At 46.2% G+C, this 27854-nt stretch overlaps 1 protein-coding gene across 6 annotated transcripts in view; it reads left to right on the top strand.

Moving 5' to 3' along the window:
• mark4b (MAP/microtubule affinity-regulating kinase 4b) overlaps positions 1 to 27854 on the top strand; it is a 50610-nt gene that overhangs the window by 1747 nt on the left and 21009 nt on the right. For all 6 annotated transcript variants that reach the window (XM_030108246.1, XM_030108247.1, XM_030108249.1 and 3 more), the window contains exons 2-3: positions 17162 to 17359; positions 18354 to 18407. In XM_030108246.1, coding sequence (XP_029964106.1) covers positions 17162 to 17359; positions 18354 to 18407 — 252 coding nt within the window. The remainder of the gene's footprint in view (positions 1 to 17161; positions 17360 to 18353; positions 18408 to 27854) is intronic.

Here is a 27854-nt window from a genome sequence, read left to right as displayed (position 1 = left end):
TCCTGCTTTTTAAAGGTTATTTAAAGGGCATGGCGTCAGTCCCGCCGTGCCCATGCGTCCGCTGGGGAGCCATTGTGTGAATCCATCACACCGGCAGCAGAGTTTATCCTGCGCTCACCTCCTTCCACAGTGACGCTGCTGTTTTTCAGCTTCAGCTGAGAATGACTGGAGTTTCAGCCGTTGCAGAGCCGCTGTCTCTTTCTGTCTTGAGCACAATGAAAGCTTCAGTTTGACAGTTGCAGTGAGCTCCTGTTTACGTCCAGAGCAGTGATAGCCGTCGGCAACTCCTGGATCGTGGGTCAATTAAAATGCACTGAGCGTCACAGTATTTAGGAATTAAAGTGTAAATTCCCAATTTCATTACATAACCGTGATTCTGAGTCATTCAGTTAGTTCTTACTTTAAACTATTGGTTTATTAACGTCTTTATAAATTACCCTGCCGTTGTTTTATGCTGCACAATGTTTCACAAATTTATTGTGATTCACCGTGATATCAGCGTGCACAGTTTAAAGATTACCAAAGACTGTTTCCTGTGGATGTCAACATATTTGGCTGATCAGAAATATTAGATATTAGAACAGGTCAAAACTGGTGCAAATGAGGAGCAAGAGAAATAAATCTGTTCGTTAGAACAGCTAATCTGAAATCACAAAGGCATTAAATTCATCATCATGAGGGTTTGGACTCTGAAAAATCACGTTGTTACTCAACAAGAGGAACGTATTTTCAGCTGATGACGTGCATTCTGATTTCCTGCTATGACTCAAGTTACCCGGCCTTCCTGTAGAGCATCTTCCCCCTCTAACATCCAGATTGTAGAGCATCTTCCTCGGAGGTGTGGAGCTGCTGCGGCTGGGTGGGACAGCTGCTTCCAGGCCACACCCAAATGGAAAAACTCCAGAAAGTGATGAAAGTGTTTCTGCAGAGCAGCTGAGTCATAACCAGAGGAAACTCCTTTTGTCTTGGATTTTTTTCTTGCAGATCTTTACCGGATCTGGTCGTGTGTGTGTGTGTGTGTGTGTGTGTGTGTGTTTTGCGAGCACGCTGTTCTCGACTGAAAGCTGGATCCTCTGGTTTAATAACTGCAGGAGCGATAAAACAGTTTCTCCTGAGCGCAGTGGAGCAGTAAACTAATAATAGCGCCCATTAAGCGTTCGATGCGGCTCCTTATTTGTCAGAAGATCTGCCGCTGGTCTGAGAGCTGCTGCCGATGATGAAACCAGTCTTTTTTACCGCCAGAGAACCGGAACTGGAAACGCTCATTCTGGGCTTCTCTTCGTAACGCAGAATTAGGAAAATAAACAATCGTCATTTCAAAGAAAACTCCTTTTTGTCGGCCTTGCTGAACTTTAAGCTCCTCTTGGTGGTGATGTTGCAATAGCAGCAACTCCCTGTCTTTTCTCCTCTTCCTCACCTTCATCCTCAAGGATTACAAAAGACGTTAACCTGCAGATCTTTATTTATGTCACAGTTTTCAAAGCATAGTTACAGAGTATCGCGCAGAAGGAGATGAGGAAACACACTAACATGAAAAAGAGTTTCAACAAGTGTGCAGCTGGAAACAGAAATGAAAGTAAATCTGAAGGATTTAAGTTGAAAATGGTCACGATGGAAAAATAAAGCTGAGTGAGAGAGACAAGACGACTGGGCTTGGAGGTCTGTGTGTCGCAGCAGCAGGGAGTCAGAATCACTGTCAGTTTCTATCAGATATTTGGTCTCAACCAAAATCAAAGAAATTCACTGAATTTTCATACAAATCTCACAAAATATGGAGAGAGTGTCCTCAGTAAACTCTCAGAGATGAACTGCAATATTTCCAGTTTCGTTTCTTGTCCGTTGTTTTCTCACCTCTTTTAGTTTATCGAGGAAGGGAAACGCTCGATGACTGAATTGTTCCTTCTGCTGTTTGTGTCAAGTTGCATTTTTTTTATTCCTCAGATTTAATTTGTCACGTTTGTATCGAGTTTGAACCGTCTGGAGATGCGCGGTCACATCCCGAGTCTGACCTGCTGACCTGCAGACGGCTGAGAGTTTTGTTAAAGCAGGACGGCAGATGAAGGGATGGAGAGCTGCAGAGTCGCGTTTCAGCACATCAGAGCGTGAATTCTGTGTTTGGCACATCGCAGCAGATCAGCGCGGCGTTTTCACGCTCCGCTTCATAACTATGTGGGAGCACCGTAAACACGCCGTTTATCGTCTCTATCGCCGCGTCCAGCCGTCAGTCTGCGGCGGCGCCGACGGCGTAGCTGGCCGACGCGCTCACACACATCACGGTTTGCGTGTTCGTACACTGTGTTCCCTCTGGACGACCTGGTGTGACCTCTGACCTCAACCAGCGGTCCAGACTCACACAAACCAGACCCAAACTGACGCAGCATCGCCGTCTCAAACGTCCTCTTCCTTCACTGAAGCTCTGTGGAAATATTGGAAGTTTTAGTCCTAAAATGTCCTGAATGAAAATGTTCTAAAAAGATATAATGGCTAAAATAGGGACTAAAATTGGTAATGTGAGTAAAACCACTGGAAAAGCTTGGAAGGAAGAAAATCCACACAGATTAAACTGAAAAACTGCTGAAATGTCAAAGATTTAAAACTATGAGAGCAAATAAAAAGAACTAAACACATTGCAATCTCTAAGAATGCTGAAACCATTAGAATTGCTTGAAAAATACAAATAAAAAAGCTAAAATTTGTTAGTTAAAATGACTGAAATGGGTAAAAAGGCCCAAAATCAGAAAAAGAAAACTGCTAAAAACAGCTGGAAAAGCTAAAAGCAATCAAAATTTCAATATTAAAGCCGCAAGCGGCATTGGACGGGACCTCGCCCTCTGGCAAGGTGGCCCGACTGAATATGTAGCTGTTAGCATCTACCATCCACTAACATGGAGTTGTTCGCATCTCTTATCCACTGACATGGAGTTGTTAGCATGTCAAATCCGCTAACATGTAGCTGTTCGCATCTGTCACCCAGTATCATGTAGCTGTTAGCATCTCCCATCCACTAACATGTAGTTGTTAGCACTGAAGTCTCGGTCATTGGGAACCTTGCCAGTACATAAACATTCATTTTCATGACTTGCCCTCATTTTATGTTGTAATTGGGCTTTTAATTTGAAGGAATTTTGGGCTTTTGTTTTGGAAAGGCAGTACACGCTGTTGTAATCACCAGCTAACCCCTTGGTACTCCATAAACATACATTTTCATGACTCCACCTCATTTTCTGTTGTAAACGGGCTTTTCTTTGGAAGTAATTTTTTGCTTTTATTTTGGAAAGGTAGTACAGGCAACTTCAGTTTTTTGACACCTGGACATCATTCATCGGTGTGTACATGCTCATTTATTCACTCAGACAGACATCGTGCAGCTCGGAGTCCTTCAGAAGTTATTTAGATCCAACCGATTCAGCAGGGGCCACGGCAATGGAGCTTCCCGCACTGCTGCTCCATTGCCGTGGCCCCCGCTGAATCGGTTGGACCTGAATAACTTCTGAAGGACTCCGAGAGTGACATTTTACATCGCTGAAACTCTGAAAGAAGGATGAATTTGTTGTAAAGAAGCTTGAATACTATGTTTTAGGCCTTCAGAGACCTATATGACATGACTGAAAAATAGCATCATATGTACCCTTTAATGACAGCTGCTGTCGACTGCACTGCATGCCCATATATGGTCAGTAGTGGACTTCCTGTTGGATTTAGGTTATTGGTGTCAATGGGTGATTTTTAGATCTCGATGAGATGAACACATGAGCAATTGGTTTTATCTCTCTACGACATTCCCACGAGCTGTAGCGGCCATTTTTTCCAAAAATGTGACTTTTATTTTGAAGGGCTGATAAAATCCACACCGTGTGACTTTTGACAAAGTTTGAAACATCGTTTGTAGAGAAGCTTCTCCTCTTTCAGGGTGCATTACTTTTACATCTCTACGGCAAACGGTCTCGGACAAGAAAATTTTTAAATGAGGAGTGATTTTTACTTTGAAAGGGAAATAGCGGACTTCCTGTTGGATTTAGGTTATTATTGTCAATGAGAGATTTTTAGATCTTGATGAGACAAACGCGTGAGCAATTGGTTTGATCTGTCTACGACATTCCCACGGGCCGTTGCGTAGGAGTCATTTTTTTTTACCAAATTTTACACTGAAAGGGAAATATCGGACTTCCTGTGCAATTTAGGACATTTTTGTCAATTAAAGATTTTTAGATCTCGATGAGACGAATGCATCCACGTCAATTTGATCTCTGTACGACATTCGTGCGGGTAGCAGCGTCCATTGTAGTGCTTCAAGTGGATTTTCAGACTCAAACTTTAAGGGTTAATAAAATCCACACCCTGAGACTTTTGACAAAGTTTTTAACAACTTTGGAAGAGGAACTTGTCCTCTACGATTTCACGCCACCCTGACATCTCTACGACAAGTGGTCTCAGAGCAGATAATTTTTAAATGAGGAGTGATTTTCTGAAAATTTTATCTTGAAAGGGAAATAGCGGACTTCCTGTTGGATTTAGGTATAGGTATTCCTCTTGGGCAGTTTTGGATCTCGATGAGACGAACGCCTGAGCATTGGTTTGATCTCTGTACGACATTCCTACGGGCCGTGGCGGCTATTTAACTGTTTCTCGGTGGCGCTAGAGAGCAGATGGGGTTATGGGGTTATTTTTTTCACTTTCTAAAATTTCTTGAGTGTCTGGATGTGCCTGCCAAATTTAGTGACGAGACGTTCATGTTTAGCAGGTGAAATTTGACGTCGAATACAGCAACTTTTGGCTATTACATTGATCGGGAAATACTGGACTTCCTGTTGGATGTAGGTCATCATGCACAGATCGTAATTGTTAGATCCCGAGCAGACGAACGCATTGGCGGTACTTTGATCTGTCTAAGACATTTGCACCGGCCGTGGCGGAGATTTTACTGTTTCTAGGTTTTTTTAGTCTGTAGGTGGCGCTAGAGAGCATATGGGGTTGATTTTTTTTATTTTATCAAATGTTTCGCGTGTCCGGATGTGCCTGCCAAATTTGGTGAGTTTTCATGCATGTTCAGGGGGTCAAATTTGGGTTCAAACGCGCGGTGACGATAATAAGAATAAACGAACGAATAACAATAGAGGCCTTGCCCTCAGGCAAGGTGGCCTCAGTTGAGGCCACCTCGCCCTCGGGCTCGGTCCCTAACTAGAAATCTAGCAAAAAAATCATTATATTGCGCAGTCTCAATCCTACGATGCTTTGCACTGATGAAACCTTCCTGTTGTTCAGAGTTCAGTCATAAAGAGACCATAATGTTTTTAAGAACAGCTTTTCTCCTGCATCTATTTGTGCAATTTTTTTCTCTCGTCAAACGCTGTATGTGAAGCAGAATGTAGTGATGTTAGGTGATGTAAGGTGATTTTAGGTAATGTTAGGTGATATAAGGTGATATTAGGTGATGCGAAGCTGGGATGGCTGGACTCAATCCCATGTGTTTTCCTGGATTCTGATCAGATCTGAAACAGGGTCACACACTTCACTTCTCTGACTCGCCGTCAGTCTGACTGGATCAGATAGATGACGGAGTTTACATGATACTCACTGTACCACCTGGTGGTACAAAGTGGAATTACATGAATATATCGTTAAGACTTTCTCTTTAGTTCGTTCCTGCAGCCTGATCCATTAATGTGTTTGGAATCACATCATTATTGGTAAATCTCCACATTCTGTTTGTTAACCTGAAACATGGCAGCATTGCATCAGAGCCTGACTTCACCCTGTAGCTCATTTTAGGTGTAATAACAAAAAAAAAGGTTTTTGCTGCACAACTGTGGGAACAGAGCAGCAAGTGAAGTTTTTACCTCAGGGCAAGCTGTGTGTGTGTGTGTAGGTGTGGGTAAGTGCTTGTGTGCACATGTACAGTCGCTGGCTCTCTGAAAAAGGCCAGCATATCTTTCTGTTTGCCGCTGCAGGGCAGGGCTTTGTGTTTCCGCGGCCAGGAGAAAGGCCTTGGTGGCCTCGTTGCCCTGACACGTTACCGAGACGCCGGCAGCCACCGGGAAGCTGCCGACGGCGGCCCCGTCCACCTCGAAACGCAGCGGAGAGCCGCCAACGGCTCCGGGCTTTCAATCATCTGGTGCGTTGAGGCCAGTTGAACCGTGCATGATGGGTATGGAACGCGGCGGCGGCTGTTGGGTAACGGCAGACCGGCCGCAGTGCGCCGCCGGTGTGTGCCACGATGCGCGCACGCCAGCTTGACCCCGCTGGAAAGTGTGCCGAGTTGCTCAGAGGTCAGCGATGTGGGCCGGTTATGCGGAAGTTTCCGGCTTAATTCCCCTCAGAGGCGATCCAGTTACCATCTGCCGCAGCCGGGCTGCCCATGAGCAAGGGCTGTGGTCACATGCGCTGGGGAAAAACTCCAGAAAAGATATAATAACCAAGGCTTTAGCGGCTTTCCAGCACAGGGCTTTGCTCAGGAGCGTGCACGTTTTCAAAGGGAAACTCAGGGATTTTCTTCCCCTGCTCAGATTAGGCGCCTTAAGCGCCGCGTCACCTTCTGTTTACGGTTTAAGAGCCACGCTGCTTCGCTCTGCCCGTCACTGCGGCGTCGCGCTCCAACCGCTGTCAGAAACACACACACCAGAACATTTTGTTCCGAACGCCGCCTGGAACATGACGGATCCGTCTCTGAACACTGGAGGTGGGGAGACGATCTGCCAGTATGGATCCGTGCATCGATTCCAATAACATGCTCATCTTTTGGGGAGGCTTTTATTTTGAAATAACAAATTGCATGGGCATTTGGTGAACAAGGCGATGACACGGGTTGGCAGACAGAACCCAGACCACATGCAAGCTGTCGTGTTAGAAGATCAAATACTGGGGAAATCTGGTGAACCTGCTAATGCTAACGTTAATGCTAAAATGCTAATGCTAACAGTATTAGCTTCCAGTGACGAGGCTGTTGAAAGACCGTTGAACTGGTGGCGTTTTCTGGATATCAGGCTACCTACTGTGTAGAGAATGGAACACACACACACACACACACACACACACACACACACACACACACACACACACACACACACACACACCAGCCTGCAGACGGGTCTGAAGAGGCGGAGACCCTCACAGTGGCGTGGTTGTTGTGCTCTTTGTGCGACTTTCTCTGCTTTGTGCGACTCTCAGGTGTCGCCTTACCGCTGCCCGGGCCCTGAGAGCAGTCGCAGCGTCTGTTCCTCTAACAATCTGTCTGTTGTCAGTATTCCTTCAGTATCGACACGTTGATGATTTCAGATGCATTTCTGCTCCTGTTCTCTCCTTCCGCTTGCCGTGCGGCTCGGTTGAAGCTGACGGTGTTGTTGCCGTTGGCGTCTTGCTCCATGCGATCAGGACGTATCATGTGTCCGGCGCCTGCTCGTTCGTCTTGTTAACAGGAGGAAATCTGACGCTGTCAGTCATTGTGTAATCATTTCCTCCACACAGCTCCTACAGGAGTTTTTCAATTTGAGCACAAACTTACATAATGTTCAACACTTCATGTCGTTCATGCATCCAGCATGAAGAAAGGAGATAAATGAAAGAGTGAAGGTGATGCAGGACATCATCTGAGAGATTTGAGGCACATTTTAAGGTCATCTTCTGTTCCGATTGTCAGTTATTTGGTAAAACACCGTCTACTGAAGAAGCGCTGTCACTCAGACACACAGATGGTGGTTGGTATCGCTTGCTGCCGTCAGGACTTCCTTCTCGTTCTCACAGTTTCCTGTTGCTGACCACCGTCCTAAAAGACTTCTGCTTCAGTTATCGGACTTCCTAGCTCAACGACTTCAAGGCCTCCGTCAGTTATTCAGAGTCAATCAGGAGCTAAATGAACATTTAGGTCATGTAAACATTAGAAAAGCAGGATTTGTAAATTCTGGAGGCCCTCTGGAAATATTTAAACCTTACATTGGTTAAGTGGTGTGCTCAGAACGGAGCATGAATACTTCTCACTAACATAAATCCTGCGTTTGATGTGATGCTTTAGAAACTCCGGACTAAGTAGCTTGATTGAGTTTTCTGTTTGGTCTCCAGGTCGTCTGGTCGTTACTCACATTTGTAGCATGTAAAGAAATGCACTCTGATGTTAAAGAAAATATTAAGTTTTTATGGGAAAATAAAGGAGTAGAAACAGCCATTTCTGTAAAGTCAGAATCTATCCATCACAGTGATAAGATGGTAAAACATGTTATCATATGGTAGATTGATTATCCCGCTCTGCGGCGATCCTCACTGATGTTTTCAGTCTTTTTCCACTTTTATTCTTTCGTCTTTTATCCCTCAAAGTGCTGGCGGACTGACCTGTTTGCAGTCCAGAGATTTGGCCATTTATGAAAATCAGCATGGAATTAAAATAAAAATGAAAAGTTTATTTGTATGACATACAGTGAAAGCTTGATGGAGCCGCTGCAGAGTCGCTGTAGAGCTACATGTGGCTCCAGACCTCTGATCTGTCCCCTCCAACATGACATGTCCTGACACTAGCACTCCTATAAAATCAAAACAAACTGTCCTGAAAGGGTTAATGTTGCCCGATCGGTTTTCCTGCAGCCGTCGTCTCGCCGAAGCCGTTTCTCACACTCCATCCGCGCAGAAAGACTTTTAAAAAGCTCTGCTTGTAGTCACGCGGCGGTTTTGAGAAACGGATCATTACGGAGCAAAGTCTGTGCAGCGACAGCGAGAAAGATGGACGTCTGGCCAAGGAGTGACTCAGCGGCGCTTTAATCCGCCGCCGCTGATCCAAACGGAGCAGATGAGAGCCGGAGCGGGCCTGGCCTGCTGATCGCGGCGCTGTGCTGCAGGAGACGCTGAGTAATGCGGCGGCGCTCCAGGAAGCCAGCAGAAAGCATCTGTGTGTGTGTGAGTGTGTGTGGAGTCCTGCACTGTCCAGACGGAGGAATCCAGTTACACTTTGCATACTGGAGCCAGATAATGTCAGACTGTGGGAGGGAGGCGGCCTGTGACCCTCGGTGCCGTGCGGCCGTCGCTTTCACATCCCCGCCATCTGGTTACTGTGGAACGGTTCGCAGCGGCACAACGAGGAGTTCTGTTCCAGTATTATTATCTTCTCTGGTGCTTTCAGAGTCCAGAGAGAACCCATGCATGCACAGGAAGAACATGCAGACTCCAGACGGAATTACTCCACTGGAGCTACATTTAATATCAACTTCATTCACGCTGAGATGCTGCATATTGTCTAAAAGTAAAAGTCGTCTGCAGATGGTTTTCAGATCAGATGCTGAACACCGTGTAACACCAAGGCCTGTAATCCTCCCTAAACTCGTTAAATCCACCTCATTTTAATGGCATTATTTTTCAATAACTGATTTTTTTATAAGCTGAAAAGTGGAAACTCACACGATTGCCGCTAATGGCCGTTTCTGTCACTGAAAACCCGGGGTTTTAAATCACACGATTCCTGCCGGTAAATCCCGACAAAATCTACTTAAAAGCCACGCTCGGCTTGAAAACAATGCAAATCTTCCCGGAATACAAAGCTGCTGTGAGAGGAATTCCTCAGCGATCACGTTTCCTTCCACACTCGTGCCTGGCCGGTGAATCGAAGGGTTAAAGCCTGTTCCTCCAGGAGACGCACACAGAACATGTGGGAGAGCGCGGCCGAGCGTCCAGACTGACTCACCGTCTGGAATCTGAATGAAAATCCATCGGCTTCTGTATAATTTGCTCTAATGAAAAACGGAGGCAGTGTGGGTACAGAGGACAACGCGCCGCTGTAATTCTGCTTGATAATCACTCCTTTACTTGCTTTTGGGGGCGGGGGGCGCGGGGGGGGCGGGGCGGGGGGGGGGGCGGGGGGGGGGGGGGGGGGGGGTTGGGGCTGCTGATTCCTGACAGTCTGGAAGAGATGGAGCCAGTGTTACGTAAAGTACTGGAAGCAAGACATTGATTAGGCTTAATATTTACCTCTAATCAAGATTAGATTACAGTTACAATTTGCTGGAAGATGCTCTATAATCTGGATGTTACCACTGATTTTTGAACGAATGACGTCGAAAGGCAGCAACACAACAGTTTAGATAAACTATCAGCATGCAGACGGCAGCAGAAAGCCTTTAGAAAGGAAAACTAAAATGTATTTAACGATCCTGATCTACACTGGAGATGCACGCTAATGCTAATACTACCATGCTGCAGGTCAGGATTAGTGAGGAACCCGTCCAGTAAACAGGAGTTTAGTGAAATAGCAATGCAGCTGTGCACGTGAAGTCCTTTGTGTGTTTTATATTTGTTTTTCCCGGGTTTGTTGTTCATCGACCGTGTGGCGTTCAGGGTGTGTGGCCTTGTTGTGTCTTTGACTCTGGATGGTTTTATTGTGTTTCATGATGCTCCTCATCATTGTTCATTCTTGACCGTGTCTTTTCTTCAGTTGTGTGTTTCTTGGTGTGATTTCTGTCATTTCGTTCCCGCGGCGTCACTTCCTGTCAGGAGGAGAGCCGTCGCGTGATGGATGGCGTGCTGTCAGGCCATCTGTTCTTTTTACTGAAAAACGCTCATCATCTGGAGTCAGACTCTTGGTGTTTTGGTGCTGAGAGTGACATGCGGCTCTCGCCACTGCTGCACCGCGCCGTGCTCTGTCACCAGCTCTGACAGCTGCGGCGTCCTCGAGCTTCCTGTCCGGAAGCGTCGGCTGGAACACGCCGCGCGTCTGCCGTCGTCAGTCTCTGGAGGGGCGGCCGTGACGGCGGGCTGTCCAGCTCGAAGAGCTGGCACCATGTTTGATTCCCCACATGTGCTCGTAGAGACAATACACCATCATCTGCATACGTGAAGACATTTCTGAGAAACAGCAGATCCTCAGCAGGACGACACGATGAGGAAAGACAGTCTGAGGAAGTTCAGTGTTTACGTTGTGGGTGTAGCTGGCTGCTCACAGCACCAACCAGCCATCCACCAAACAACCACCTGACAGGGGAGGATCAAAGATGGCCGACAGGCTCTCTCTCGGCCGTTTGAGGCCGACTGTAAATCGTCCCTTGCTGTGTGAACGGCAGAGAGTGTGTGAGTGTGTGTCTTTGTGACGGACTGCTGACCTGTGCAGGGTGTCGTCTGCCTCCCGCAGCCGGATACAAGCTGCTTCCATCGCTGCTTTCCAGCACAGCCTCTTGTTTTACATGAGAATTTTGCTGCATTTGAAGTTTCGGTGATGTTCTGCTTATTTTCTGAGACGAAACAATTTTTGTTTGCGAGTAGAAACGCAGGTCATCTGTGAGTAAAAACAGGTCAGCATCGCCGCAGGGTTGGTCAACTGCAATCAGCTGAGCGTCACTGCCTGCAGAGTTACAATCATGAACAACATGAATCACTGATCGTTAGTTTATGTTTGAAATGACCTCCTATTTCCAGCGTTCCAGTGTATTTTTAGCGGTTTGAATGGGAAATTGATCAAGTGCTGATGCATCTGAACTACAGAAGAAAAACAAAAGTTAGTTTTAGTGTGAAAATGATGTTAAATATTTGATTAATGCTGCTAGTGTGTGTGTGTGTGTGTGTGTGTGTGTGTGTGTGCTTTGCTGTACAGTGTGATCTCCCGCCCGTGTCGTGTCATGTTGCGTCATGCTGTGCAGGCAGTGTGCGTGCGCGTGCGGTGGAGGTGTGTGTCGCTCTGAGAGGAAGCCGGACTGGCAGTGTGGGTCAGCGAGGGTCCACTGGGGTCCAGGCTGGATGAAGGTCACCCCGTTTCTCTGCCGAGCACCGACGTCACACATCCTGTCTTCACTCAACTTACACACACACACAGACACACAGACACACACACACACACAGACACACACACACAATGACCGTCGGTGCGGGGCGTGGCTCGTTGTTGGACACGTTTCTGTTCGTCACGCCTGACGTCATGCTGTCTTCTTCTTCTTCTTCTCTTCAAGCTGCTGCAGCTTCTTTTCCTGGAGAAATCGTATTTTCACATTTTCACGGCTGTGTGAAGAGTTAACTCTGAGTCCAGCTGCTCAGCCAGGAAGATTTCCCTCATTCATGAAGTCAATCCCCCCAAAAAACAAACAAAACCCTACTTCTGCTTTGAATGAATAAATAACTAAATGATTACCGTTCAGCACTTATTAGAAACTGTTTTAACGTCTTCAAGAAATCTGGAAGTTCCAGGTCCGTCACAGTAATTTAATATAATTTCAAACAATAACATGTTCCGTAGGGTTTTTTTTCCCTCACACACTAATGGCATCAACCTAAGCAAGAAAAGACTTTTTAAAAGTTTAAATGAAATGTTCGAAATCATAATTTAAGATACTGTATGTTTCACTTGGCGAAATAATGAACAGATGTAAGTCTTTATTGTGCGTTCCTGATGTGTTTCGTGTACAGTGGAGGAGTGTGTTCACTCATTCATTCATGTGCACGCAGCTGCGGATTCAAGCTATTCCAGGCATGCGAACATGAAAGCCTCTGAAGTCGAGGGCGTCACGATGCGATTGTCGTCGGGATTTAAAGCTTCTTGTCCGGACGGCGTCACGCTGCGTTTGTTCGCCTGTCAGAATGCTGCAGATCCACTCCGCCGGAAAAACACTCAAGTAAATGTTTTTCTCTTGTGAGGTCGGAGCTTTAAATGGTTTCAGGAAACTTCCAGAGTTGTCAAAATGTAGAAGAAAAAACTGAACTCGTTTAGTTTTTTAATAAAAACCCCATTGATTCACTTCAGAAGAATAATAGAAGCATGATTTTAACAGCTCAGGTTTCCACAGCTGTGTATAAGTAAGTTCATAAATCAATTGTTGTGCAAAAAGTAAAATCTTAGTAATTTTTTCAGCCAGTAAAAAACTTAAACTTGATGAATTATCTGATATTTACACAGTTTCTACCACACAGCACGCAGTAAATATCATTCATTACAGTTAAAACGGGTGTAAAGTGTAGACGAGGAAACGGAGGAGGACTTTACGTGAAGTGTTTTCAAATCCAGACTCTTCTTTCTGTTTTTCATTTGACAGTTTGAAATATGACAGAGAGGAAAAGGCAGAATCGAGACGAATGCAATTTAAGACCAATGAAATTAGTCTGCATTATGTTTTAGCTTCAGACTCTACAAACCGCTCTTCTTCTTCTTCTTCTTCTTCTTCTTCTTCTTCTTCTCCTTCTCCTTCTTCTTCTTCTCCTTCTCCTTCTCCTTCTCCTTCTCCTTCTCCTTCTCCTTCTCCTTCTCCTTCTCCTTCTTCTTCTTCTTCTTCTTCTTCTTCTTCTTCTTCTTCTTCTTCTTCTTCTTCTTCTTCTTCTTCTTCTTCTTCTTCTTCTTCTTCTTCTTCTCCTTCTCCTTCTCCTTCTCCTTCTCCTCCTCCTCCTCCTCCTCCTCCTCCTCCTCCTCCTCCTCCTCCTCCTCCTCCTCCTCCTTCTTCTTCTCACCATTTTTTTTGGGTTGTTTTTTTTTGCTGAATGTGCGAATCATGGAGTTCCAGCCTCACCATTAAAAACACACACGTAGCCGTGCAGCCGCCCCCCATCCATCTTCTGCTGCACCGCCGTGTCACCGCACATGCATTATAATGCAGGAGGGAGCCACACACACACAGGAGTGAGAGTGTGTGCTAACCAGAAGGACGTAGTGAATCGATGCTCCCTGAAAGGCGTTGGTGCGATAGGGGAGGAGTGAGCGTGGAGGGGGAGGGGGGGGTGTTGTGTGTGTGTGTGTGTGTGTGGGGCGGGGGGGCAACAGGAGTGTTACGGAGGGCGAATTGATGTGAGGTCTCTGAAAATGAAGATAGCTGCAGGAGACAAAAGAGAGGGCGTGTTGGTGCAGGGTGGGGGGGGGGGGCAGGGGGAGGGGGAGGGGTGAGGAGGGACAAAGCTGTCTGTGTCGCTCAAAAAGACGTGAATACCTTCCCTCACAATGATGTGATGTTACTGTCTTATTTTGAAATTTTGCATCCTGTTTCCGTGACGCCCGTCTGGAAGCCCGGCGATGCTGTGACTGTTTTCTCAGAGTCGAGTGTTTTCATTCGAGTGTTTGTCTCTTTGCACAAATAAATCCATGAAGCGTCCCACTCGGCTTTCCTCCTCGTAAAGAGACAAAACAAGCGCTCCTCCGTTCGGGACTCACACACACCGTCAGGACGCTGACGGTGTGTGTGTTTGAGCTCCAGAAGGAGAACGTACTGTCCGGCTGTAGCGTCGCCCACAACAGGAAGAGGACCATCATCTTTTGGAAATTCACCCTTTAGAAAATGAAGAGTTTCATAATTTAGACTTTGTTGTGATGATTTTTGTCATTAATACATCAAATGCAAACATCAGCCCAAATGAAGGAGAACGTACTGATGGAGACTTGGAATCGCTCTGCACCACATCTGTTAGTTTGAGGCAAAAAAAGGAGAAATGCATCATGTATGGCGATACGGCCTGAAAATATCCAGATATTGATTAAGCAGCCAGGAGAAGAAAAACCTGAAAAAACCTTTTTTTTTAAACGTTCTCTCTGTTGACGTGTGTTTGAGTTTTACCTTGATGAGGAGTTATTCTGAGGCTGAGCGTCCGGCTGTGTGTCTCTGAGTCACATGCTCGGTGGGAAAGTCATGAGCTGCTCCGATCTGTTTATCACAGCCCCCGCTTTTCAAGGTGATGTGGCTTTTTTATCGATCTCCTGATCTGTGTGTGTGCGTGTGCGTGTGTGCGTGTGCGTGTGTGTGTGTGTGTGAATAACTCTGCTATTTCTCATGAGTTGTGCTGTTTTTCTCCAGTAAATACAGTTTTAATCTGCTGCTCTGTCGTCGTCGGGGCGGGGGGGTCAGGACGGGGCTAAAGCCTGGAACCGGTTCCATCAGGCTGCAGGCAGAAGGAAGGTTCCATCCTGAACATTCTGCAATTAATAGATCCTGAACGGAGGCCAGAACCGGCAGCAGGAAAACAATGCAGGTCTCAAACCAGTATTTGGATTGATGTTGATGGCTGGTTTCAGTTTGAAGATCGTCATGGTCGGAAGTTTACTTTAATCGTTGATTAAAATAGGTTAAAAGCTTCTGATGTTAAATGTTAAAACGGCTGAACGCCTCCTCGGATCCCGGCTCCCGGTGCTGCAGGTGGAACGTCGTCTCCGCTCTGCTTCCTGCAGACGCTCGGCGGCCCGGACAACGGAGGGATGAACTGATCCGAGTGTCAGAGGTCGCGTCGGGCCGCAGATGTTGAAACCACTTCCTGTCATTTGGTTGTTTTCAACATGGCGGTTTGCTGAATGAGGCAGAGTTAAGTTCCCCCGTCTCTGGAAAACAAATATTACTCCAGGTGGGGATTTAGATTGAAGTAAATCTGACAAAACGCTTCAAAATAAATGTAACGAAGGAGGACAACGCCACATTCACTGATTTCTTTATACTAAGAAGTAAATTTAAATTGAAATTTTGATTTATTTTTCATTAATGTTCAATACATTTCTCATTAGCCATGAATTGTAGTTGATGGGAGCCAGTTTGACAGTTTGATCTATAAAAATGACTTTAACATTTTTTTCTCATGTACGTACAAATCCCAATAAACTGATCAATTGCGCTGCACTGATTGAAAATGACAGAAATATTGTGCGATTAATAAATATTCTCACTTTTCATTGATTTTTATTTCTTTTCACACATTCAACACTTTACTGACTGGAATTATAGAAAAATAGATAAAGAAAAATAGGAAAATCAAATGTAAAAAAACAAACAAAAAAAAAATCAGATGCTTTGTCTTTTAAGGTAGAAGCTGTGCGACGTTTCTGCCAACTTTATTAATATATCGTTCATGGTTTTACTCAGTATTTTTCTGCATCAGACTGTTTTTTTTTTTTTTTTAGCTCAAACCTGGAGCTGTTTTGAGGTTTGAAAGCTCTGATAGAACTAGGTATTTTCTGTTTTTTCAGGACTGTGATAACCCTGGTGCAGGTTGTGGTCCAGTCCTCTGGTTTCCTTCGACTCGGCTGAGTTTATTGAAGTGAAGCTTCTTGTTGTGGGATCGCTCTCCGTCGTTGCGGCCGTGGAGGATCAGATCCTGGATTTCTCCTGCTGCTGGCTTCCTGCAGAGCAGAGTTCTGCAACCTTAATGACCAGTGGAGCCATTTTAGTGACTTTCTGTCAAGTCAAGTAGTTCTAGAGCCATAAAGAACATTTAACCATTAAAATGAGGCGAATGCGGCTCAGGAAGTTTCATTCTTGGTTTTGATGAACAAACAAAAATTATATCTTAAGATGCATTCATGAAGTTTTAACTACAGTCAGAATAGAGAACATTTTAGTACATTGAACCTGTTTTTTATATCTGATTTTAACAGTTATTTTCTTTTCAAGCTTTTTTTGTTGACAGTTTAGAAATTGTATCTGTTTTAGCCATTTTACCTCTTTTTAAACAGTTTTGTATGTTTTTTTTCTCCCCAGCCATTTTGTTATGTTAGAAATTGGAGACTTTTCAGGTTTTTTTAAGCTGTTCTGTCATGTTTCTCCCCATTTCTTGTGGTTTTTGCTATTTTTCCCAGTTTCACTTGTACCTTTTTCTGAGTCCCTTTTGAACCACGAGTGACGAATCATAATAAGATAAGTTAAATATTTATTCACATATCATGTCATGAAGGCTTCATGGAGCCACTACAGAGGGACTGACGGGCCACATGTGGCTCCAGAGCCGCAGGTTGAACCCTGCTGTAGACACACGCACGCACACACGCACGCACGCACGCACGCACGCACGCACGCACGCACGCACGCACGCATGCGCGCCAGGTTTTAAATCACCTGGCTGTGGTTTTCTGGAGTCTCCAGGCCGGATCCCTGTGCGTCACCAGTCCAGACCTGGAGGGTCGGAGCTTCAGTCTGTGGTCACCTGATCACCTGATCACTGGGTCGCTGTGAGACGATCTCCAGGAAGCAGTTTCTCTTTCTTTACTCACGTCGAGCAGGATCAGGTGCAAAACCAGTGGTTTTCAACCAGGAAGCCCGTTTGTTTATCATGTTTAATCTGCTGTGTTTGAGTATAAAGCAGGACGGAGACTCTTCAGATTTAAAAATGCAAATATGTTTCATTTGTTTCTTCCACTTCTGGACTTTTGAAGCTGTGTTCAGCCCCTCGACTGTCTCTTCATTAGCTCTGGTCCCGCTGATCCAGATCTCTCTGGATGTTCTAAGACGCTCTCCCGTGTCGTCCTCAGCACGCCTCGCTGTCGGCCAGCCGCTCGGAGAAGGGCTCGGGCTGGTCCAGCCGCTCGCTCGGCGCCCGATGCCGGAACTCCATCGCCCTGTGCTCGGACGAGCACCCGCACATCGGGAACTACCGCCTCCTCAAGACCATCGGCAAGGGCAACTTCGCCAAGGTCAAGCTGGCGCGACACATCCTGACCGGCAGAGAGGTGAGCGGTACAGATAAACACATATCAACTCTATTTTTTAATGTAATAAAAGTGGGGAAAAAACTGAAGTACCTCCATGAAATCAACAACTACCACAATTTTATTGGCTGTTATTAAAGACTTTATTAAACGAATTCGCCAGACCTGAAACCACAGCTGAGTTAAAATTATAAACCGAAAAAAAAAAAAAAAAAAGATCACAAGTGATATGAAAACAAGCAGTCGTGCCAATAAAAATGTTTTATTTTGAAAGGGTGCAGTAAAGTTTTATCGCGGCTTCATCCCTCAGATCTTATCAGTCCTGCTAATAAAATCTCAGCCTCTCCTCACCTGACTGCTTTTTCCGGTTCTACCACTTATAACTCAGGCCAAACATTTGAGGCATTCATTAGTTTGTAGCCACTGATCGTAATAAATCAAAGCAGCGGCTCGATGAGGGAACGCTAAACACAAATCTGCAAAAAAAATTAAAAGATCTGCACGAATCTGCAGCTTTACAGATGCACACACGATAGCAGACTTTATTTAGTAAAAAAAATCTAACAATGTTCTCAATATGCACCAGTGATTACTTTTTTTTTTGGCAATTTTGAACGTTTTGTCAAAGTTTTAGATATTTTTTGGTCCATATTTAATGTCCATTGATGCATTCAGGGACTTAGTTCTACTTTATAAATATAGATTTCTGAATGAAGCCTTTATAAAGCCCGTCCTTTCAGGATGCTGAAAACGAGAAATTGAGGATGAACATGTGATATTCAGTTGGTAAAAGCAAAGATCATGTTATTTCTTCCATTTTACAGCTTAAAAAATATATTTCCCGAGTGGATGCACGTCTCACTGCATTTTCCACACATATTAAAACCTCAGATTCTCGGGTATGAAAGGTGTGTTCGGCGTCGGCGTTGGATTCTCTCTGTACGAAGGAAATTCTGCTCCTGTTGCTTCACAAATATTTGCTTCACTAATTAACTTTCTGTCGTTTTGCCCTCAGGTCGCAATAAAGATCATCGACAAAACACAGCTGAACCCAACCAGCCTGCAGAAGGTGAGTGACGGCGAGCTCCCGCAGACGTGGCGGATCTGATGTCCTGCTGGTTATCTGCGAGGCCTCGGCGCAGTTCTGCTTTTCCACGCGCCGTTTTGCATGCGGTGCCTGAACTTTGACCTTTCCCGGGGCGGCTCCAGGCGGCAGGTTCATGGCTGGGAAAACGCCTCGCCGGCTTGTTTGTGGCTGCGGGGAGAGAGAGCGTCTTTGATGAAAAGCTGGTCTGTCCAGTCGCCGCCGCTCTCTCCATCCCGTGTGAAGGCGGCGTGGCGTCTATTCATTGATTAAGTCCCGGGATCAGTGTGCTGAGCGCTGCCTTTGTGTGATATAACATCATGTGTTCGCCCAGTCCTGCGCCGAACGAGGCCGAAGGCGGCGGCGTTGTTTCCTCCCGCCGCTCCGCTCCGACCGCGGAGGGGGAAAGTTTCCCGCCACCTGTAGGAGGAGATCAGAAGCGCCTCACGAGGAAAAGCTTGTGATTCCAGATCTGCGGTCGGAGCAGGTTAATCTCTCTGCTGCTCGAGGAAAGATTAAACGGGCATTACTCGCTGAAAAACTTTTCCTTCTGAATTCCAGCGTTTCAGGCTTGAAACGCCGCGGCTTAAGCAGGCGATGACAGAAGAAGCCCGATGGCTCGACCTTCCTGTGAGGCGGCGGATTAGCAGTGTGTTTGCGCTCGGCGGGTTCGGTCCGGTTAAAACAGGCCGACGTCTCTGAAGACGCTGCCGTTCGGGTTCAGATCGGCTGTGATTTCACTGAACTCTGCTGCATGAAGGCAGCATCAAGCAACGCAATGCTGTCTGGTGTTAACGGCAATTATCTGTCTGAATTTGACATCCAGATGCTTGAGTAGACATCGGTAAACTTTATTCCACTTTTATACCGAAAAAAAAATCCAAAAGCTTTCCTGTTTTGTGTGAAAAGACTTTGAAACGTCATCTTTGCTTCCTGTCGTTTCTCTTTCTCCTCTCAGAGTTGCTTCAGGTTGTCGGTTCTCACACAGTTTATCAGTCGCACAGTCGAATCTTACACACACACACACACACACACACACACACACACACACACACACACTTTTCAATGTGAGTCGTTCTCACAGTCGGTACAAGCGCCTCTTTGTTCAGCGACGACCCTGCTGACCAAACCCAGCCTTCATTTGATTATGTGTCTGTCGACACCAGAAAAAAAAAAAAAAAACTCTCTTCTGGATCAATACTGCAACACACACACACACACACACACACACACACACAGCTCATTGATGCGTTGTGTGCTGGTTAGGTAAGCGGTGTCGGCTGTGAACGGGGCTGATAGCGCGGATCGGGGTTATTGATGACGTGCGGCGTTCCACCTGGCCTACATTCAGGCCTCCTGTCCGTCTGATTCTCACTCTGCTGACGTCAAAATGCTTCTGAAACAGTGTCAGAAAAAGAATCGTCAGCAGTGTGTTATCAGTGTTTTATTATCCGTTTGCTCAACCAGCTGTTAGCTTTAGCTTTAGCATTAGCATTAGCATTATCTGCTGTGGCATCCTGAAGCTTTCAGAATATATTATATAGATGAACACTTGTTTTTTAAATTTATTTTCATTTCAGGCTGATTATCAAAAAATGGTTTTAAACAGCTAAAAAAGGTGAAACGGCTAAAACAGCCAGGTTAGCTTAGAGGAAAAGACAAAAGGGAAAATTGAAAAAGTGAAAGAAAAGAGAGGAAAAACAAAGAAAACCATAAAAAAGTTGCTAGCTTTGCTAAAAGTGCTCTAACATTGTGAGACAGAGCGCAACTATGAAAAACCAGAATGACTAAAGCATGAAAATCTCTGGAAAAAAAGCCTGTAAAACTCGCCACAGCAGCTCAAACTGTAATAAACTGTATCTACGTTCTACCAAACACACTTTATTGTTGAAACGGCATTATTTTCTTAAGTCACTAGAACCTTTAATTCACTGTAACTTCTAAAGTTTCTTAAAATGAGCCGTAATCAATCACTAATTTCTATAACTTTCTTTGATACATGAGCCGCTCCGCTCCAAAACATTCCCACACGTTTCAGACCGTCTTCGTTAAATCTGAGCTTTAAATTCCATGTGAGCCAGATGTCTGAGAGAAATAAGTCTGAAAAGCCCGAGACCAAACCGGGGCGGTTGTAAAGTCAGTTAAAAACAGAAGATTTACTCTGATTAAAGCGTGAAGAAGCGCAGCGTTTTGTAAAGACAGGCTCTCTGCTCCGGGTTTCCATGTTTTTTAAAGGTCACTCCGGGGTGAAGATCGCAGTTCTTCTGTGGTTTGGTTTGATTTTTCCTTTTTCCCCTGCACGATGACGCCCGGACGTGTGTGTCGGCGTGTGTGTGTGTGTGTGTGTGTGACCTTGTGCTTCCATTCTGGTGACGAACCTGCAGCGTTTTGGGAGGAGAGACAGACGACTCCATTAGTCAGATCAATAGAGTTTTAGCAAGCGAGTCAGACCGAGGTTAGGGGGGAGTTAAGGTAACCAGAGCTAACCCATCCATTTTTTGGAAGTGCAGAAAATACAACAAAATGCAGAGAGGTGTTTTCTGTATTCTGCAGCGCTTTCTGAACATTCTGCAGTGTCGGAAACCTGAGGATTGCAGCCACAATAATATAAATGTGTACGCTACAGTTGATTAAAGTGGATCGATGCGCTTCTTGAATCAGAGTGGGGATATTTCAGACGCAGGCCGAAGAGTCAGACTCGCTGTATTTGTGAGAGAATGTACGATAGCTGCAGTGAAAGCTGACAGTCAGGAGTATTTGTCCAAACGTTAATCTCACCCGTTCTCTCTGGGGAAAAGTGATTTATTTGCTTCGGGGCGTCTGATAGAAATTCACATCATCTGCATTCAGATGTTCACAGCATGAATATTCAGGACTAGCTGGATTCACAGATGAGTTGAAACAGAAAAACACAACAGCTTCTGTCAACGCCACAACTCTCTCTCTCTCTCTCTCTCTCTCTCTCTCTCTGTCTCTCTTTCTCTCGCCTCAGTCTATATTTTGTCAGCTCCTTCTCTCTTCACACCCCATTTCATCTGCTCTCTTTCTATCATCCTCTCCTTTTCCTCCCCACTGCTTCTTTTTCTTTACTTTCACTTTGTTCTCTTTGCTGTAGCGCTGCGTCCCACTTTCCTCCTCTTCCTCCTCCTCCTCTTCCTCCTCCTCCAGTAGCTCCACTGTAACCACAGCTGTCCTCCACATCTGTCCAGCTGCTGGAAACTGAACGGACGGCGGAGGAGAAACCGGCTTTTGGTCTTTTGGAGTTCAGTTTTTAGAAAAATGCCGACGTGACGGAGCAGCTGATCCTTTCTGGCTGCTTCGCTTCACGTTTCAGTCACAACACTCTCGACTCGTCAGCCGTTTGATCCACGGAGCGTTACAGCGTCGGCTCAGCTGTGGCTGATCATGTCTGGATGTGCTCATCCACACATCTGAAAACTTATCTTTACTTACATATTGATCTTTCTGAGAGACTTTTCCTTCCTCTGATCCCATTAAGGCTGCAAGTTGTTGAGTTAATGTGCTATTTTCCAAATCTTAAGGTACTAAATATGAAACAAATGCATTTAAATAACAGTGTTTGTTTCAGACTAACTTTAAAACTAGTCCAACGTTCCTCCATGGAAGTTCAGTTTGAATCACAAAGTGTTTGATTGGAAATTAAAAGACCTCAACAAGGTTTTAGAACTTAAATCACTTTCAGCTCAAATCTGTGAGAAAAGCTGAATCAGATATACCAGAAACCTGTCCTGACGACATTCTTTTCAAGCTCACTGACGACAGACCCTGGAGTCAGTGGAACTGGAACAACTGTAACGTTAAATCAAATGTCCAAAACATGAAACAATGTTTTTGAGGAAGCAACCAGAAGATACACTTGAAACCTTTTTTTTTCTTGCAAAGAGCAAAACTTTACAAGTCTTATCAACACACTGCACAACTTCAAGCCTTGCTGTGAAGATTATTTAAATAGACCGGACGAAAACCCATGAAATCAGGAGTAGAACATGCAAACCACACAGAAAGCCCCCAGCCAGACTCACACGCCCAAGTTTGGTTCTGCTTTGAGGTGAAAGAGCAAACCACTGCTGCACCGTGCCGCTCATACGGAATCTCTGGCGTCTGACTGTCTTTCTGACGCCTGAACGCAGCGCGGCAGCAGGAAGAAGAGAAGAGCAGAGAAGAGAAGAGAAGAGACTTCCTGTCATTAATGTTTCAGTGAACCTTCAGGTTTTCTGGGAGACGACGATCTCCGGGTCCTCCGGCAGACTCAGCTGTTCCCCTCAAAGGCCTGCTGCTGTTATTTAGCGTCCGGGAGAATTTTTCTGGCAGCGTGCCAACTTTGTGCACGTGAGTGTGTGTGTGTTTGTGCAGGACGGAGTTTGTGTAGCTGTCTAATGCTGTGAAGCTTTTTTTTTTCCATTTCCCAGTCACGCAGGCCCCCTCCAGCCTGGAGCTGCATTCCAGACAGGCAGACAAAGGGGCAGCCGTGTGGGGACCACTGGTTAGGGGTCCCTGAGAGAGATGAGCTAGAGAGCAGGTCTGAACAGAACCCGGCGCCCGGCGTGGACCGGGCCCGGCTCGCCCTACACCCCGCCCCGCCCCGCCGTGGAGGGCATGTGTAACGCCGTTATCTGCCCCGCGTGGGCGTCGCTGTGTAATCGCTCTGTTGCGGCTGAACACACTGTTGTTATTGTTCCGGCATGTGAAGGAATAACGAGAGAATAAAGGGACCGGAGGGCGAGCGGGGCGGCGGCGGCAGGCTTTCCCCGCAGCGCCACTTCAAGGCGGCGTGAATCCGTCAGGAGGAGAAGACAGACGTCCAGGGAACCTAGTGACTCGTCCTCTAATCAAGCCGAGTCAGCATGTTGATCATCTGCTGCACCCTGCTATCAGTACAATGAGACGCCCTGCTCAGCAATGATTCAGCTCCTCTGGGTGAAGGAACCGGGATTCCTTCTCTCGTTCTGTCATTCTCTTCACTCCCAGCAGCCGGTGGAGCGGACTGCGGCGTCCAGCCTGTCCTCACCTGTTCCCCAGAGCCAGACCGCCTCTGCAGAGTTCCCTCAAACGTTTCACAAGGCGGCAGCGGTGGCGGCTCGGACGCTGCCGGAGGAGCGTCCACATGGACAGAAGTGACTCAGATGGCAGGAGCTCCGTCAGATGTTTGCTCGGTTACACACTCGGCCGCTCAGATGTTGACTCAGCCGAACGCTTGTTGAAGTTATCGGCGCTCGTTGTTAAACCTTTCAGGTGATTTGTTCAGGAGGCCCTCTGCGTCCAGGGACATTCGCTTTATTGTGATGTTTTGCAGGAATAAACTGATCTAAATGCCGTCATCCTGAAAATGGCTGCTTTGACGTGGTGTCAACACACTGCTGCTCCAGTGACTCACTATCACCACCTAGTGGCGCAGACTGGGATTACATTGCAGCTACTCGCCTCTAATCCCCAGTCGATGCTCATAACAGGCTGGTTTAGATATTTCTTCCTTCGGTTACAGAAGATGTTGGCGTCTTTGTGCTCAGTTCATGACGAGTGGCGATAAATCCCGCCGACAGCGTTTCACAAGCCTGGCGGTTTATTGACCACGTTGATTTTACTCGTTTTTCCTTGATTTTTCTGCTTTTCATTTCTGGCAAATTGTTGAAATAAAGTGAGATAGAATCGGCTGAAGGATCTGATCGACTGGCTCTGTTGACAGTCCACCGACTAAAACCTGCCTGGTAAACGACTTAAAGGTGGCGTAGGCAGGATTACCTTCGCAAGATGGCGATTTGACCCATCCAAGATGGCGATTTGAAACCCGGAGTCGTGCCCACCTCGGGGTGCTGAGCGGGGCCGGCAGTGTCACGGCCGCCTGCGCCGGCGGGGTGATTCACCTGTGACCTTTTCACGGCGGGCCTGGGGTCAAAGCCTTTTTTTAAGAACTACAGTAGAAACAGACAGTGTCCTCTATGGAGTTTTGATGATGTTATGTCCGATGAAGCAGGTAAATATGCGGGCCTGGACTTCCTCGTGTGCGTTCACGAGAAACAGAGCTTTAAAGCAGCGCCCCCTCGACTAATCAGGATAGAGCCTCAGGGGCTCTTCTGATTGGTCAAACATACCTGGAGCGGTCGTGATTCCTTTTCAGCTCAGAACAGAGACAGATGGAAACGCTGCGCCCTCGCGGTAGTGCAGTTATACTACACTCCTAAAGGATTATCAATGGATACTCTAACATTTAATCCAAAGAAAACACAGAAAAATTAGCATTGACTAGCAAAATCCTGCCTACAGCACCTTTAAAGGCGTTGTAGTGTGGAGGTGAAGTTTAACCCGTCTTCGGTTCCTGATATTTGGAATATATGTTATATAACGTGTTTTTGCACCTCATTGATGTTTCTTCTTGTTTTTTTTCTTTTTTATAATGTCATTTCACTCCTACTAAACACAATCCATATATCAGTGTTTTGCTTTGGCTGAGGAAGGTCGTCTATCAGCTCGCTGTGGTTTCTCTGCATGTGTGTCACAATTACTGTTCAAATGAGCCGTAATTGACACAAAATTGGCACAATTACATATTTAAATATGGAGTCATACAGGGAGCACGTGAATGCAGGGTGTGTGTGTGTGTGCGTGCGTGCGTGCGTGCAGCTCCTGTCTGGTGGTTTTCGTTCCATGGCTTCCCTCAGACCTCCTGGAGAGCAGGAGATCCGAGCCGGGGGATTAATACCTGGGTTTACATGGCAACCGTGACGTGGGGCCAGCCCCACAGGGGAGAGGGGTTTAAGAAAGAGTGTGCAAACACACACACACACACACACACACAGAGACACACAGGAGTTATTCTCTGGTTTGGTAGAGCATCAGAAACCAGTAGGTCTACATGTGATGTTGGAAACAAGCTAAAAGTCACGTGAAAGAAGAAGAAGAAGAGGTGATTATTGAGCGAGCAGCAGCTCCAGCCGAGGATTGATTGGATCAATGAAGGTGACTCAGCGGTTTTGTGGCGAACTGCCTGATCCCCACAGCCTCTCTTTTATTTAGAGACACATTTCAGCTGCTATTTTTATCTTTAATGTGCAACAACTCGGCACAGTGGTCCCAGGTTTGGCTGCAGAGGACGAGGTGAGCGAGTCCAGGAGAGGCGGGGGCGAACGAGTGTGTGAGCCGACTGTTCTTCCTCCAGCTCAGATGTCCAGCTGATGCTCCAAGCACTTAATTCAATTACACACACTCCCTGCGGACTGGCCTTTCTGTTCACGCCGCGGCTGTTTCTGACCACTCAGAGCGCCGAGCAGGAGAAGTGACAGATGTATAGAAAGTTACCGAGAGCCACAGCGATGCAGCGGCGTGAAAACATGACCGTAGAAGTCGAAACACAAACGTAAAAGCTGCACAAGACTATTTCTGCTCATGTTATTTCAAATGATATCTTTTTTCTTCATACCTTCATCTTCTTTTCATTTTCTGATTTCATATTTAGCTGGAAGGGGGTTTTTTTGTGTGTGTGTGTGTGTGTGTGTGTCTATAGGTTAACCTGCTTGTTTTCCTCCTGGTCTGCTGGCTGGCAGGAATGTGTCTCTGATCATGTGTTGAAAACGCGTGGCCCGGCCCGGCCGGCCTCACGGCGGCCTCAGGCGACGGCGGAGCTCAGTCGCCACACAGCAGCTGTTATTTCATTACGATGGAGGGATTCTTCAGGCACGTGGCTCCCAGTCACACACACTCGGATAAGGACGGGAAGCTGAGAGACAAACCGGTTCCTCCTCAGCTTCCCGTTTCACCGACTCGACCTTCATCCAGCCGAGTGTGAACAAATGTGTCAGTTATTGTTCCTAAATGTGGCCTGACGCTCTTTACCTGAAGCTGCGGACTGAGTGAAATAAAGTACCGAGAGCCGAGTCGCTGCTGTCAGGAAGGTGGAGCTATACTGGGATTAATTAGGAGCTCCTCCTTTAATAAACAGGTGTTAGTGAAGCAGTGACACAGCTAATGCTAAAGATAACAGAGCTTCAGCTTATTTTACCGACAGTGAATCAGCAGCAGCTCGTCTGCTGGAGCCTCTGCAGGATGTTCTGAGGGGGGTTCAGGGAGGAGTGTGTTTCCAGGGCAGCTGAGGTTCACCTAGCAGAATGAATTCATCTCAGCATTCCTGCCTTTGTGCCCTCGCTCTCTTCGCCGCTCCTCTCTTTTCTGGCTTTTGTCTTGTTTTCCTGCGCTATAATTTATTCTGCAGAATTTTTAATGAGGCGACTTCACAGCAAAGCTTTAACGCGGCGAAAAATATCAACCGGGCCGCCGTGAGTCTGGTTTCCAGCCTCTTTAGCCTCTTTCTGTTTTCTTCTCCCTTTGTTGGCTTGTCGTCTTTGTCTTCTCCTCCTCCTCTCCCCGGCCTCCGCCCCTCCTCTCCTGCTTGTTGTTAATTTGCCTCATCTTCTCTTTCTGCTGACACACTCCCTCCTAACACACTTTTTATTTTTTTGATCTCACACAGTTTCCCCCTGCAGGGTCAGAATGTCTCACTTGGTTGGTAAAATCCAGATAAAAACCCTGAAATGTGTTTCTTGGTGTTTTCTCTGGTGTTTTCTTGGTGTTTCTTGGTGTTTCTTGGTGTTTCTTGGTGTTTCTTGGTGTTTCTTGGTGTTTACTTGGTGTTTTCTTGGTTTTGTTCTTGGTGTTTTCTTGGTGTTTGTTGGTGTTTCTCGGTGTTTCTCGGTGTTTCTTGGTGTTTTCTTGGTGTTTCTTGGTGTTTCTCGGTGTTTCTCGGTGTTTCCTCTGCTTCAGACTCAGTCCTGATGTTTGCAGAGCCACGGCGGCTTCCTGGCTTCTGTCCTGTGTAATTTCTAAAGTGGAGTTTGCAGCAGATGCATCACTTTAACGAGACGGGCTGAGAGCGGCAGCAGCATGAGGCAGCAGTCTGCAGCTCTGTGATGGACGGGGTGGGGGGGCAGTGGGGGGCTCCGGAGGGAGAGCACACCCGGGGGACCAGGCCTCACTGTCAGTGGAGCATCAGTGGGTCGGTGGTGGGGGAGGGGGGTTAACGGGACTCCCCAGGGCTGATCCCGGGTTGGAGTTTCTGAATGAACTCCGAGGATGAATCTGATGGACGGAGTTCAACCGAAAACGGACTCCAGCTCAGTTTCAACACGTTTGTTGTATTAAAGTCAGATGTGACTGTTTTGCTGCAGCTGCAGTTAAAACGACTGTTTCTAAAGCTCAGATGGTTTCTGACCTTTGTAAGACTTTAAATAACTTTAACTTGTTTGCTTATCGTCTGCCTCACTTGATGTGGATTCATGTGTTCATTAGATTGAAGTTTTTGTCACAGAATCAACACCAGCTGATGAAAACATGAACAGACTTATAAAAACAGCTGCTGCAGTAACATCTGCATGTTCTAGAAAAAAAAAACAATTAATATAGTTCTGCAACAAGAACTTCTTT

This window comes from Salarias fasciatus, chromosome 14 (assembly GCF_902148845.1).
Source record: "Salarias fasciatus chromosome 14, fSalaFa1.1, whole genome shotgun sequence".
In the NCBI taxonomy this organism is placed as follows: Eukaryota; Metazoa; Chordata; class Actinopteri; order Blenniiformes; family Blenniidae; genus Salarias; species Salarias fasciatus.
The sequence above is the reverse complement of the archived record's forward strand: the minus strand, read 5'-3'. Positions and strand labels throughout refer to the sequence as shown.